This window comes from Ostrea edulis, chromosome 6, assembly GCF_947568905.1.
Source record: "Ostrea edulis chromosome 6, xbOstEdul1.1, whole genome shotgun sequence".
Taxonomy (NCBI): Eukaryota; Metazoa; Mollusca; class Bivalvia; order Ostreida; family Ostreidae; genus Ostrea; species Ostrea edulis.
Genome location: NC_079169.1, coordinates 27,010,035 through 27,023,604, shown reverse-complemented (window position 1 = coordinate 27,023,604; position 13,570 = coordinate 27,010,035). Strand labels below are relative to the sequence as shown.

Below are 13,570 nucleotides of genomic sequence, written 5' to 3'. Positions count from 1 at the left end.
AAGTTTTTTCTTCCAGGTAAATGTAACCGATTCGAACCCAGGCCCCCCTGATTTTCTAAAAACAGAGCTATCTGGCTAGCAACAATCGAACCTATCTGACCGCTACATTTCTCCCTCCCTAAAATGACTTCACATCTTGAAGACATCAACCCAGGATCTATATTCCCTGGCAGGCATTTTCACATGTCAGTTCCAGGGGTGGTCTTTGGCACCAAAAGCAACAGGAAGGAAGAAAATGCAACGGACCAGATCTATGGAGCGCCAAATTAACATAAACTCAAATAACTGAAGATATCTTCAATTATTTGAAGATATCATCAATTCATTTGATGCACGCAACAATTGAATTAAAGATCTCTTCAAATAATTAATGATATCTTCAATTCTGAATTATTGCTCGCATTAATTGAATTGATGATAGCAATAATTCTTTAACTGAATTGATGCGCGCTTCAATTGAATTAATGATCTCTTCAAATGAATTAATGATATCAACAATTGAATTGATGCGCGCTACAATTCAATTGAAGAGAGCAATAATTGATATAATGCGCGCATTCAATCAATTGATGAGAGCAATAATTGAATTGATGCGCGCAGAAATTCATTTGATGAGAGCAATAGTTGATTTAATGCTCGCATTAATTCAATTATTGCTCTCTTCAATTGAATTAATGATATCTTTAATTCATTTGAAGAGAGCAATAATTCTTTTAGAGAGAGCAACTATATAATTAAATATATCTTCAATTCAACATATCCACAATTGAATTAATGATATCTTTAATTGAATTGTTGCTCTCTTTAAAAGAATTGATGTGTGCATTAATTCCTTATACAAAAGCATTGTAAATGATTTAAAGATATCTTCAATTGAATTAAAGAAATAATCAAATTATTTAAACCGAGCTCTAAATTAATTATTACGAGCAATATTTCTACTAAATTGATGCTCTCATCAAATGAATTGAAGAGAGCAATAATTGAATTAATGCGCGCATCAAATCTATTATTGCTCTCATTAATTGAATTAATGCGCGCATCAATTGAATTGAAGAGAGCAATAATTGAATTAATGCGTGCATTAAATCAATTATTGCTCTCATTAATTCAATTGATGCGCACATTAATTCAATTGATGAGAGCAATAATTGAATTGAAGCGCGCATTAATTCATTTGATGAGAGCAATAATTGATTTAATGCGCGCATTAATTCAAATAAAGAGAGCAATAATTGAATTGATGATATCTTTAAATAATTAAAGATATCTTCAATTATTTGAGTTTGTTAATTTGGCGCTCCATACAGATCAGGATTCGAACCTGAATCTCTAAAGACTACAAACTAGTGAGTTATCTGAATACCAGTGATCGAACCCATACACATCTATAAAAAAAAATTCCGACCATAATTTTCTGCCCAACACTGCATTGTTTCTTTACTGTACAATTTGTTGGGAAATAAGTTATCATTTTTATACACCAGTCATTGACTGGTCGTGTTATGGGATAGAGCAGTATGTTGTTAGGAAATAAGTTATCATTTTTATACACCAGTCATTGACTAGTCGTGTTATGGGATGGTGTTGCTGGGAAATAAGTTATCATTTTTATACACCAGTCATTGACTGGTCATGTTATGGGATGGTGCAGTGTGTTGTTAATAGGAAATAAGTTATCATTTTTATACACCAGTCATTGACTGGTCGTGTTATGGGATGGTGCAGTGTGTTGTTGGGAAATAAGTTATCATTTTTATACACCAGTCATTAACTAGTCATGTTATAGGATGGCACAGTGTCTGTCTGTCAACACCTTGTAGGCCAGATAAAACTAGAACTTGTAATGTAAGGCTAGGGTCATCGAGGTTGGTATATGTGTTCCTCATGATAAGAGGGAAGAAGCGTATTGTTCTTCAAAGGTCAAACTTTCATCACAGGCACAAGACAAGAAACAGTAGGAACAAGGCTAGAATAATCAAACTCGATACACGCACACTTGGCCTTCATAGTCGGGGTTTTATTTTGGTATGGTGCAGTCAGTATCTTTTGACTAAGGAAGGAATTGTTTGTATGTTAATGCTTTTATTACCAAGTACTGCTTTGCTGAATATTTGGGATGGGCGTATTTTGCAATGTGAACGATGTTCTCTATTTAGACCTCTATAAAAGCATGTAGAAAGCCAAACATAATGGACTATATGATTTGACAGGCTCTTGATGTTTAAAATATATGTTAATAAGAATTGTCTTTATGTAAACTATAAAGTGACTAGTTTGTTTACAGCAAGACGATTCTTTTTATCAAATATATTGAAAATGTCTGGTGCTTGTGGTCTAGATAGATGTTCAACAAGAACGATGCCTTATATTTTATGTTTACATTTGTGACCAATATAGAACAGTCTCGTATTCTACATGTCACAGCTCGGTTTTACTCTTGAGAGACAAGAATGCATGGTTTACTTTTTTCTCTCAAAGAATCGAGTATGCTAAATAGCTCTCTGGACATTTTGCCCAAGTGACAAGATGCATTTTGTGACTAAATAAAGTAAAATTTGAATGTTTTCAATTTACATACTATCATTCATTTCCTCCACTTCATTCCTATCGACTTTCTCTGGCGTGTTCTTCCGTAATCGCAAACCTTTATCATTTCTGAAACTGAACTCTGGGCTTGGTGAAGTTGGATTGATGTCTGTAAAACCAGTTACACGATAAAGGGTGCTCGATAACGTGTGCTATGTGAATCGGATTTAGTGTAAATATTGGAAGTACCGGTTTTCTGCGAGAATTGATATACTTGAAAAAAGACAACATACAGCCTAATAAGATCTCCAAAAACAAAACGTGAACTAGAGTCCAGACAACTTAGTCGTAGGGTAACACAACCTCAACCTACTTGGAAACATGATCGACAGGTGTGTATTTATACCTACGACGGGTTCAGAATGTATATTTTCGAAAGAATACTATTAACTTGACATCTGCAAGTTTCTAATAAGATTGATACGATTGATGGTCATCTGATATTACATCATTAGCAGATTGGTATTATTGTGTGTATTGATGATACAATTGCACCATTTATAGTGGACAGACTGGTCTGTAAAAGTGTGATTCCCATTATATAATGCACCAGGAAATTGATAATGGCGTGTTGTGCGTGTCTAAAACTGAAGAGGGCAGGCATATATATTTTAAAGATTTCGTGACGCTGCATCCTCTGGTGACCATCAACTCCCCGAGTCCAGATTTCTGTGGTGCGCCCTCTGATGATGACCGTCAACAGTCAAAGAAAGACCACTCCTGTATGTCCATCTATTTTATTCAGTTTAATCTCAACAAGCATTTATGCAACAAACAAACTATAAAATAAATGAGAAAAAACAAATTGCTGGATTTGCATGAATGAAAATGATTTGTACAAACAATTTTTGATATGCATGGTATTTAGCCAACCACATAAAAACACACAAAACTGGAGTTCAAACTTAATGTTTCATGTCAAAGGTAACTGCGTACTATGAACCTGTATACATATTGGATCAAATTTTAACATCTAGTTTATCATTTTAACCCAAACTTTAGCACAAGTCACTTGACTAAAATTCACACTTAAAAACTAAATCAAACTTGCATATCCTGAACAAACATTTCAAATACTGCGAGATAATTAACAGACATTTTAATGTCTTAAAAGACCCAAAAGGGAAACGGAAGACGAGCCTAAATTGTTACTGACCTATTGGGTGACGAGGAAGACGATGGCGTCAATATCGTATATCTATATATATCACTGATGTAATCATGTCCAACTTCTACAGTAAAATGAGACATAGAAATGATATGTTATATCAATAGCACCATTAAACATTTGGATGAGCTTTTGCAAGACATCATATGGCTGTATTATTACATGCACCTTCAGGTGTACCCGAAAATAGTATTTGTCAGAATATGAAAAGTCTTTGGTTCTGTGATATGTAATCTTGTCTCAATGATGAAAACCTAAGTACATTTACATCACAATCATTCTACTATTATCAAAATAACTGGTATCTACATGCATATTAAAAAAAAGGATATACATTTATTCAAACTGTAACAGTTTCTATGAAAATATACAGCTCTATATTAGTAATTTCTTCTGAACAACACAGAAATGGTCCACATACACTAATGTTAAACATACTCAGAAAATTTCTGTACACTGTTTGAAAATGACACCAACAAAGGAATGTTAAAAGGTGTCCTACAAAAATATGATGACCTTGAGTCTGTTGCTTTGTTGAAAGTCACAGGGCACTTAAATTTTCTGAGTTTGCAGAAGAAGAAAAAATGACTGCTGGTAGCTGCCTTCAAGATTTATGAACGTAGTCACAAGTAAGAGGATATTTTCTTTAACAAGAGGCCCATAGTCCATATTGCTCACCTGAGCAGTTTAAATTCCACTTTTGACCCTTGTGATTTTTAAATTCCTGTTACAGCCCCTGTGACATGAACAAACTTGAATCTCCACTACATAAGGACTTTTGCATATCAATCTGATGCATTGTACCCGTGCAGTTCTTGGAGATGATTTTCTTTACAAAAATATCCTATACTCCCATGTGGAAATTTAAGCCCTCTAGCAGCCCCATTTTTATCCCTACTGTGATGGTACACTTGTATTGAATGAGGATGCTTGCACATCAATTTGACATGTATCATTATGGTTCATGTCGAGATGATTTTTCAGTATTAAAGAATTTTCCTACATATTCATTGCTATGTCAAACATTGAATCCTTCTGCAACCACGCTCTGAACCCAGCAGTCGTCATGTGAACCACGAATCCTAATTTGGCAAATTGTACCCATTTGAAAAATATTTTTGAAAAATTTCATATGGACATGTACTACTATATGAAAATTTTAAACCCATTTTAAAAAGCTGCTCAGGTGAGCTAAACTACATGGTTCCATGGATCAGATGTTTCGTGTAGATCATGATATATATTAAACGACTCTCACACAAATAATAAACATTAAATATCCCATCTCTTACAAAGTTCTGGGGTGTGACAGACAGACACAACAGACTCATTCCTATGTGTCACTATAATTCTCAGGTGACAAAAAAAGAGTTAATGAATGCGTTATCCTCTGGAAATGTAAACACATGCGTCGGAGATCCCTGATCCTGAAAACATGAGCACATAAATAGGAAATGACAAAACTGCCCAATAAACGGATTAACATACTTCAGGTCATTCAAAACATTTCATCCAAGTAAACGAGAACTCGTAACACGTTCAGAGAAACGCACCACACAAGATGTGCAGATGTTACTATCCATCAAGTTTCCTCTACATGTCTAGTATATACAACAAAGAAAACACTATGCATTATGGCGAACTAAAATAAATCCATCATTATCAAATTTTTCCAACAAATAAAATCCTACATTTCATTTGAGAAAAAATATTACGTATTTCATGCAGTTTCCCAATTTTAAAATCAATACATGAATATAATGCAGAATCACCAAATTGTTAAATGTTCAGATCATTAATCAATGCAACATTCTAATCATTTTGTGAAATATGCAGGGGGACTGGTCAGCAAAGGCGTGTATGTCTGAGCACCCAGATTCACAAGTTCAAACTTCCTATGCCCTAATCAACACATAATAAATAACAACAGTTTGTAATACATGGCTGTAAGATCACAGAACTTTTCTGATTGCACGCTTTTGCTATAAGTTGGTTGATTGTGTTGCGTTTGTCTTTGTATTGTTTTTGTTTACGTCGGCCTGCGTCGTGCCATTATTTATGGACGTTGTTGACGTGTTAGTGCTTGCGTTGTTTCCTATCCCAATTCCACCATTCATTTTGTTCTCTATAGCGTCCAAGTCTTTTGACTGATTCTCCTTTTCCACCTCCTTAGGGGGCGCTTTATAGACGGCCAGGGAGAGGCTGAAGAAGAGGATGGATAGAAATTTCCCTGCCAGGGCAATCCCCATCAGGTTGTAGCTCATGTTTTTGTTATTGTAGAAGAAACATGAGCCCTCGTTGTCATCACACTTTATCTGCCACAAAAGACATGTCAAGTCTATCATCTTCCCAAACAGGATCGGACCAGGAATGGAACCTAAGACAACAAAATAACAGGTCATGGCGACATGTTTAACATATTGTAAATGCAACCAACCTATTCTTGATATATTTGCTGGGAACCAGAGAACTTCATAAGTTCATTGTAATGATACACTGACTGTAAGTATAAGTGGTATTCACAATGATCAGTGCTAAAATATTAGTACATGCATCATAATGTATCGTAAATATTATAATTAGAATTCCTGAAGAATTTTGAATAGGCTAAAATGATGACACATACAATAGAAGATGAGATTATACAGTAAAACACATTTATAATGAACACACAACAAAAGTATTACAAAGTCATGTTTATTCCCCTATGGAATTTTATTGGATATGATGAAGTTTGGTTACAACAAACTATTTTTTGATGGCCCTGGAGGTTCACTATATCTGTGTTTTACGGTACATATATTTCTTGAAGAATTAATCTGCATTACACACATCTGAACATTTGATGTCTTTAGTTATTAGACACACTTTGTTTCAGCAGTAGAAGCCGTAATTATCTTACCTAAACACCTAGCAATTATCCACTGTATTCCTAGAGCAAAGGAGCTCTCATGCTGAGGAACGCACCTGTAAAGGTAAACATTCATGATTTCAAAACTTTAAAACTATTGGTATTTTTGAGACCTTACATTTTTACCCATAAATCATTTAGAAATTATTGGTTATGAGAACTTTACTTCTACTCAAAAACTGAATGTTATGGTTGCCTGATTAAATCTATGAATAATATGCTACTGTACCAAAACCTAAGTATTTACTCCGAGAGATCTCTATGCATACTAACCCAAGTGTGACTGACAGGGCTGACATACTAACCTGAGTGTGACGGACAGGGCCGACATACTTTGTAGCTGACAGGGCTGACATACTAACCTGAGTGTGGCGGACAGGTCTGACATACTAACCTGAGTGTGGCTGACAGGGCCAACATACTAATCTGAGTGTGGCCGATATACTAACCTGAGTGTGACGGACAGGGCTGACATACTAACCTGAGTGTGGCTGACAGGGCTGACATACTAAACTGAGTGTGGCGGACAGGGCTGACATAATAACCTGAGTGTGGGGGACAGGGCTGACATACTAACCTGAGTGTGGGGGACAGGGCTGACATACTAACCTGAGTGTGGCGGACAGGGCTGGCATACTAACCTGAGTGTGGCGGACAGGGCTGGCATACTGATGGTAAACGTGAGCAGCATGATGAAAAAGAAAATGGCCATGAAGAGGGGCAGCATTGAGCATGAACTCTCACACTTTCCGGTGACAGCCATGTAGGCAGGGTAGGTATTGGTGTCGTAGCCAATACAACTACAGTTCCCATATTGCTAAAAAGAAACATCTTTTGTATTTGAATATATCTGAATTTTGATTTTGAATAAATACAAAACTGGGATTACCATGATCCCATCAACCAGGATTACTTAGATTATGATCCCATCAATCAGGATTACTTAGTATATGATCCCATTGATCGGAATTACTTATCGTGATCCCATCAACCAGAATTTCTTATTATGTGATCCCACCAACTGGGATTACTATCATGGGATCCCACCGACCGAGATTACTTATGTGATCCCATCGACCAGGATTACTTAGTATATGATCTCCCTAACCGGGATTACTTACAACAGGATCTGTATTGGGAACCGAGTTGGTGCAGCCAGCATAACAGGGCGAGTAGTACATTATCCCGTCAATCCCACACACTGGGTTATAATCCTCGAGGGTACACCCACAATTAACATTGCAGCTGCTGGTTGTAAATTTACCCTGGAATTTCCTGGTACTGAAAAGCGAAAAACAAAACTTTCAAAATAAAATTCATGTACAAATGTTCATAAAACATGAAATGACTAATTGAAGTGGTCAAGAAAATGAAACATTCATAAATCAAAACATCAAAATCCAAAAAATTAGAGAAAAATGTTGTTAAGCCAGTCTAGCATAGAATTTCTGTATGATCAAAGTTTGTTGTCAAGAAGTATTACGGAAATTATTCTGGGCATTGAAACTTTCATGGTGTTCAAAAGAGCATAATGGCATTTAAAATAAAGTAAGCTAAATGTCCCCACATCTTCAATTCCAGGGACTTCCAAAGGCTGGACATGGTGTCAATGATATAGTATTATAAGAAATTTACAATTACAAAGATACAAAACACACACACAGTAAAACATGCTTATAGTAAAGTACTGGGGAGGAACAATTCTGATTCATTTTAAACATAATTTGTTTGATCAAATCAGATCATAATATGTTTTAAAACTAAAGGGAAGGAATGAAAATTACTCAAATGTAAGCATGAATTCACTGCAAGCATGTTCGTTGTAACTGTGTTTTACTCTATACAGTAAAATAATGAATTCACACTTATTGTGAAGTGATATTCATTTCCTAAGAGGAAAATAATGAAAATTTTATGATATATGACAAAGGTTAGTTATAACAAATTTTTTTTTTTTACTGGCCCTGGAGGTTTGCTATAACTGTGTTTTACTGTAATTCTATATGACATATATCAACTAAGTTTGATTACATAGTTACCACTTATAATTTTTCTGAAGAATTGCAAATTCAATAAGTATATATAGGTTCTATATCAATAGGAAAGACTACACATTGGAATGTATAATGTACATATAGTAATTCTTCTTCTACTGATTAAAACATTGGTAACTCAAGCTGCCCTGCAGGTACCTGACAGAGTAAAAGAAGATACAAAATATTCGCATTGCATTAAAGCTTGCCTGCAGCCAGATGATGCAATGTTGTGGTTTTGATCACTGGGTAATCTCCAGCTTCCATCCCTGTACATGTATTAATTCATCAAGTCATTTAATAAACATCTAACACCTTAACACAAAAGAACTGTTGGCAGCACTTAAGACCTACACTAAAGAAAGGGTTGTTCGTTTGTTTAAAGCCCTGTCACGAATTTTTCACTCATACTGAGACCTTATCAGCTGCAGGTGAAGTACCACAAATATAGACCTATGTTTAGTGCTTACAACTGCAGCAGTGAGGGTTCTTTAACATTCCAACATCAGTCGTGACATGGGACCTCCATTTTGAAGGTCATATCCAAAAGATCTGTGATTTTTACTTCTTAATGCTGAGTATTTGGCAAAGAAGCAATCACTACCTCTATTTACGTCATGAGTTTGATGCTTCCATGGCATGAGCGGACCTTGAACTCACGACCTCCTGGTCACGAAATGAACTCTACCACTGAGCTACTGAGCCTGGTCCTCTAGAGAAATGAATGTCTAGTTTGTATTATTGGGGTATGTAAATAACAAAGCATAGGGTAATTTCCATTATTTCCAATACAACTTGTGAGACCAGTTCTGATTGGTTAACAAGTTGGGTGTAAATCTCTGTACAGCCTGCTGCAGCTGGAGGTAAATAACGTCATGTCACAATGCAATGTGTATCTACACCTAAAGTAAAAAAGTTTCATGATGTTTCATACTTAAAGGGTGTTTGTCACGATTTGATGTGTTGTGACACCATGTTTGCCCCCCGTTTGTAAAACACGTAAAATATCTGACATGAATTTCCTTATTTTAAACACTAAATAATGATGTGTGGCACCATTTCGTTACATAGGAAATATGTCATCCATGGTTAATCAAGTTATAAATTACTAAATACTTTCTTATATCTATACTTAGTGATTAAACTGGGGTTTTTCTAATACAAGAATAGACTTGCATATCAAGTTGAAAAGCCACTTGCATGTAACAGTGCTTCATTGAGAAATAAAATATTGATTGCAGAGAAAAAATTGGTGTATTTGAATATTTCAGAACCAGAACATCCAACTTTTGTTATTGTCGATGATAAACACGGAGAGACACTACATCACTGTAACAGTAATGGCTGACAAATGTATAAGAATCGTATGATCTTGTTCAACACCGTGGCACTGTTCTATCAATACCTACCCATTGCTGGCTAACTGTCCATAGTCAATATTTACACCAGCAAACAAGACGTTTTCACAGTTGACGAGGAAGATGAGCACACACAGGAAACATGGGATACTGAGAGCCAGACAGAACCGGATAATTCCACGCACCCCCAGATTAAATCGCTTGACCAGGTATCCTCCGAGAAAGGTTCCCCCTCCACCTGCCGGTATCGCTGCATAACCTACCCATGGTATGATGTCATACTGTTAGGTTTTAGGCTTTAATACATTAACGTTCAAAACAGAATAAATGTACACTCAGACAACATATTACCTAGAAGTTCTTTTTGAAGAATATAAGTAATCTTAATTATTCATGTTTCAATTGATCCCGTTAAAAAAATCCAAAGAAGCTTATGAATGATATGAAAATGTGCATAGTGACTGGACCGATAGAGAAATATATGCATAGCGACTCAATTAAAAAAGAAATATGTGTAGTTACTTGATTGATGTAGAAATATGTATAGTTACTTGATTGATATAGAAATATGTGTAGTTACTTGATTGATGTAGAAATATGTACAGTTACTTGATTGATGTAGAAATATGTGTAGTTACTTGATTGATGTAGAAATATGTGTAGTTACTTGATTGATGTAGAAATATGTGTAGTTACTTGATTGATGTAGAAATATGTATAGTTACTTGATTGATGTAGAAATATGTGTAGTGACTTGATTGATGTAGAAATATGTGTAGTGACTTGATTGACGTAGAAATATGTGTAGTGACTTGATTGATGTAGAAATATGTATAGTTACTTGATTGATGTAGAAATATGTGTAGTTACTTGACAAGTACGCACCTACATACTGAGCAGCATCTGATGCCTGTAAGCTAAACTGGGCCTCAATGAACTTTGGTGCAAAAGTAGCAAAACCAGCCAAAAGGTTGCCTGCAAATAGGAATGGTAAACATCATACTGTGAATCTGATCTAATACACCTACTTACCTGTGTTCAATACAAATTTCATTCTTGGATCTCTGTTACATCATGCCTGGGTTTACCAGTTACATCTTAAAGCACAGTGTATGTACACAAGTTCACCTTCTTAAAGCAAAGTGTATGTACGTTAAGTTCACCTTCGCAGGCTGCTGCCAGATTGAGGAACATGAAGGTAGGATTTGTGACAAGTGTCTTGACAGACTGCAGGATGTGTTGGATGTTACACAGGTGCTCGTCAGAAGACGATTCTGGAGTTGTGTCCCCTTTCCTGTGGTACACCTCTTTCTCCCTCTCCTTTTTGTAATTTTCTGACCCTGAAGTGTTTATCAAATAAATGTTAAAATGGTTCTGAATTCTCTGTATTGATTTAGCTTTTGTTTTAGCTGCAACTTTTAAATTGAATTGCTTTGTAAAATTAGAAAGAGTTATCAGAGATCTTATTTTTGTATGAATTTAATACAATCTGGCTTGCAGAATGCACTGCTACACACAATATTTCACACACCTGGTAGCTTGGTGGGAAATCCACACATAGGGAAGGCTACTAAGAATGCTAGGACACCACTCAAAAGGAATCCGATCCACCACGCCCCCACCCACCGCGGACTACTGGGGGTCAGGCTGAAATAAAGAGAGACTATACAATCCGATCCACCACGCCCCCACCCACCGCGGACTACTGGGGGTCAGGCTGAAATAAAGAGAGACTATACAATCCGATCCACCACGCCCCCACCCACCGCGGACTACTGGGGGTCAGGCTGAAATAAAGAGAGACTATACAATCCGATCCACCACGCCCCCACCCACTGCGGACTACTGGGGGTCAGGCTGAAATAAAGAGAGACTATACAATCCGATCCACCACGCCCCCACCCACCGCGGACTACTGGGGGTCAAGCTCAAATAAAGAGAGACTATACCTCAAGCTGGTCAAGTAATGAATGCTACAAAATGTGTTTGTAAAACACTGAGGTCATCAAGGTCATGACGTCAAAAATTTGGGTACCAAAATAAAATATAAGGAATATTTGATCCGAATGTCACCGCACAAAGGGTGACGTAATGTAATGGGTAAAAGTGTGAAGAAAACAATAAAAATAACAACCCTTCAGATGTTCTAAACAAACAATCCACTGTCCTCCACAAATCAATGAATTCACATGAACGCATACACACACAAATGCAAGCACACCCACACGCATGCACACCCACCACACACACAAAGACACACACACACCCATCCCCATCACACATACAGACACACACACATCCACCCACCACACACACATACAGACACACACACAAACACGAGGAAGTCACCTTCCATACACTGAGTAATAGATCAAACATCCAGCATAAACTTGGGTTTTGTTTTAACCGCAGACATACCCTAAATCAATACGAGTCTAATGATCCCCATGAGATTCTGTCATTTAGTTCGTAAAATAGCTGTTAGTGAAAGACAAAAACCCCTAAATGTCACGGCAAATGTCATAGTGACATTTAATACCCAGATGTGCACAAATAAAAAATTTTGATCTGTGCAGTGTGCCTAGAATCAAATACCACCTACATATTTAAAAAAGATCGAACAAAAGTGATGGAAATGAGATCTCCTTTCACTTGAATCATGATGAAAAATTTAACCTGGGATGTCCGAACCAACACTCAGCTTAACAAGCCGCTATCATGTTAAATTTAAATGTGAATATGGACTTCCATACCTTGCTGTGTCCAATTTGTCAACATCTACATAGATATTAAGGAATGCTCCCCCAGCAAGGTACCCAATCGCTGGCCCCACAATGGCAAATGCGTAATATATACCTAAAAATGTCAAAGTCATTATGTTATACAAACAGTCTGAACAACATTCATTCACCACTACTAAAACACAGTTGAATCTCAGTAGGTTGAAGTCAGCAGGACTTAATACGGAAAACATCCAAATATCCAGAGTTAAAACTCCAGCATCATGTTGATTAAAACTTTGTTTGTCTCCAGTGCAAACTATTTAACTTTGTCTCCAGTGCAAACTATTTAACATTGTCTCCAGTGCAAACTATTTAACAACATATTTCATCGTGCTTTGAAAATGAATCATGACAATGAATGTAAAAAGTAGTTTCTTTATTAGAATAATATGAAAGTATATGTATATATGAGAAATGAAACTATTTAAATCAATATTTAGTTATCCTGCATCAATTCCAAAGTTTCCCCATTTTCAGCTTATGAATATTTCATTCAATACATAATTATATGTAAAGTGATTAGAGCCTGCTTTCGTACTCAAGAAAGAAAAGTAACTGAAAGTTACTGGTAGTCAAATAACGTGCATGTCATTTGGAATACAGTATAACAGGTATTTGCTCACCGTCGGATACCCACGGCTGATCTCGTCTTCTATTCATCAGTAGATGTAGATGAGTAGAAGACAAGATCAGCCGTGGGTATCCGATGATGGTATTTGTTGTGGTTG

General features: G+C 36.3%; 1 protein-coding gene across 14 annotated transcripts in view; it reads right to left on the bottom strand.

Annotated features, from left to right (window-relative positions):
* Positions 1-3,310: 3,310 nt before the first annotated feature.
* The window catches only part of LOC125647086 (solute carrier organic anion transporter family member 4A1-like), a 43,119-nt gene continuing 32,859 nt past the window's right edge, over positions 3,311-13,570 (bottom strand). For 13 of the 14 annotated variants that reach the window (XM_056142230.1, XM_056142234.1, XM_056142237.1 and 10 more), the window contains 9 exons: positions 12,813-12,915; positions 11,591-11,706; positions 11,223-11,399; positions 10,945-11,034; positions 10,111-10,318; positions 7,790-7,949; positions 7,310-7,485; positions 6,660-6,724; positions 3,311-6,134 (listed from right to left, as the gene is read on the bottom strand). In XM_056142230.1, the coding sequence (XP_055998205.1) occupies positions 5,740-6,134; positions 6,660-6,724; positions 7,310-7,485; positions 7,790-7,949; positions 10,111-10,318; positions 10,945-11,034; positions 11,223-11,399; positions 11,591-11,706; positions 12,813-12,915 (1,490 nt within the window). In that variant the 3' untranslated portion in view covers positions 3,311-5,739. Of the gene's footprint in view, positions 6,135-6,659; positions 6,725-7,277; positions 7,486-7,789; positions 7,950-10,110; positions 10,319-10,944; positions 11,035-11,222; positions 11,400-11,590; positions 11,707-12,812; positions 12,916-13,570 lie in introns of all 14 variants that reach the window. The other variant, XM_056142242.1, reaches the window with a different exon arrangement.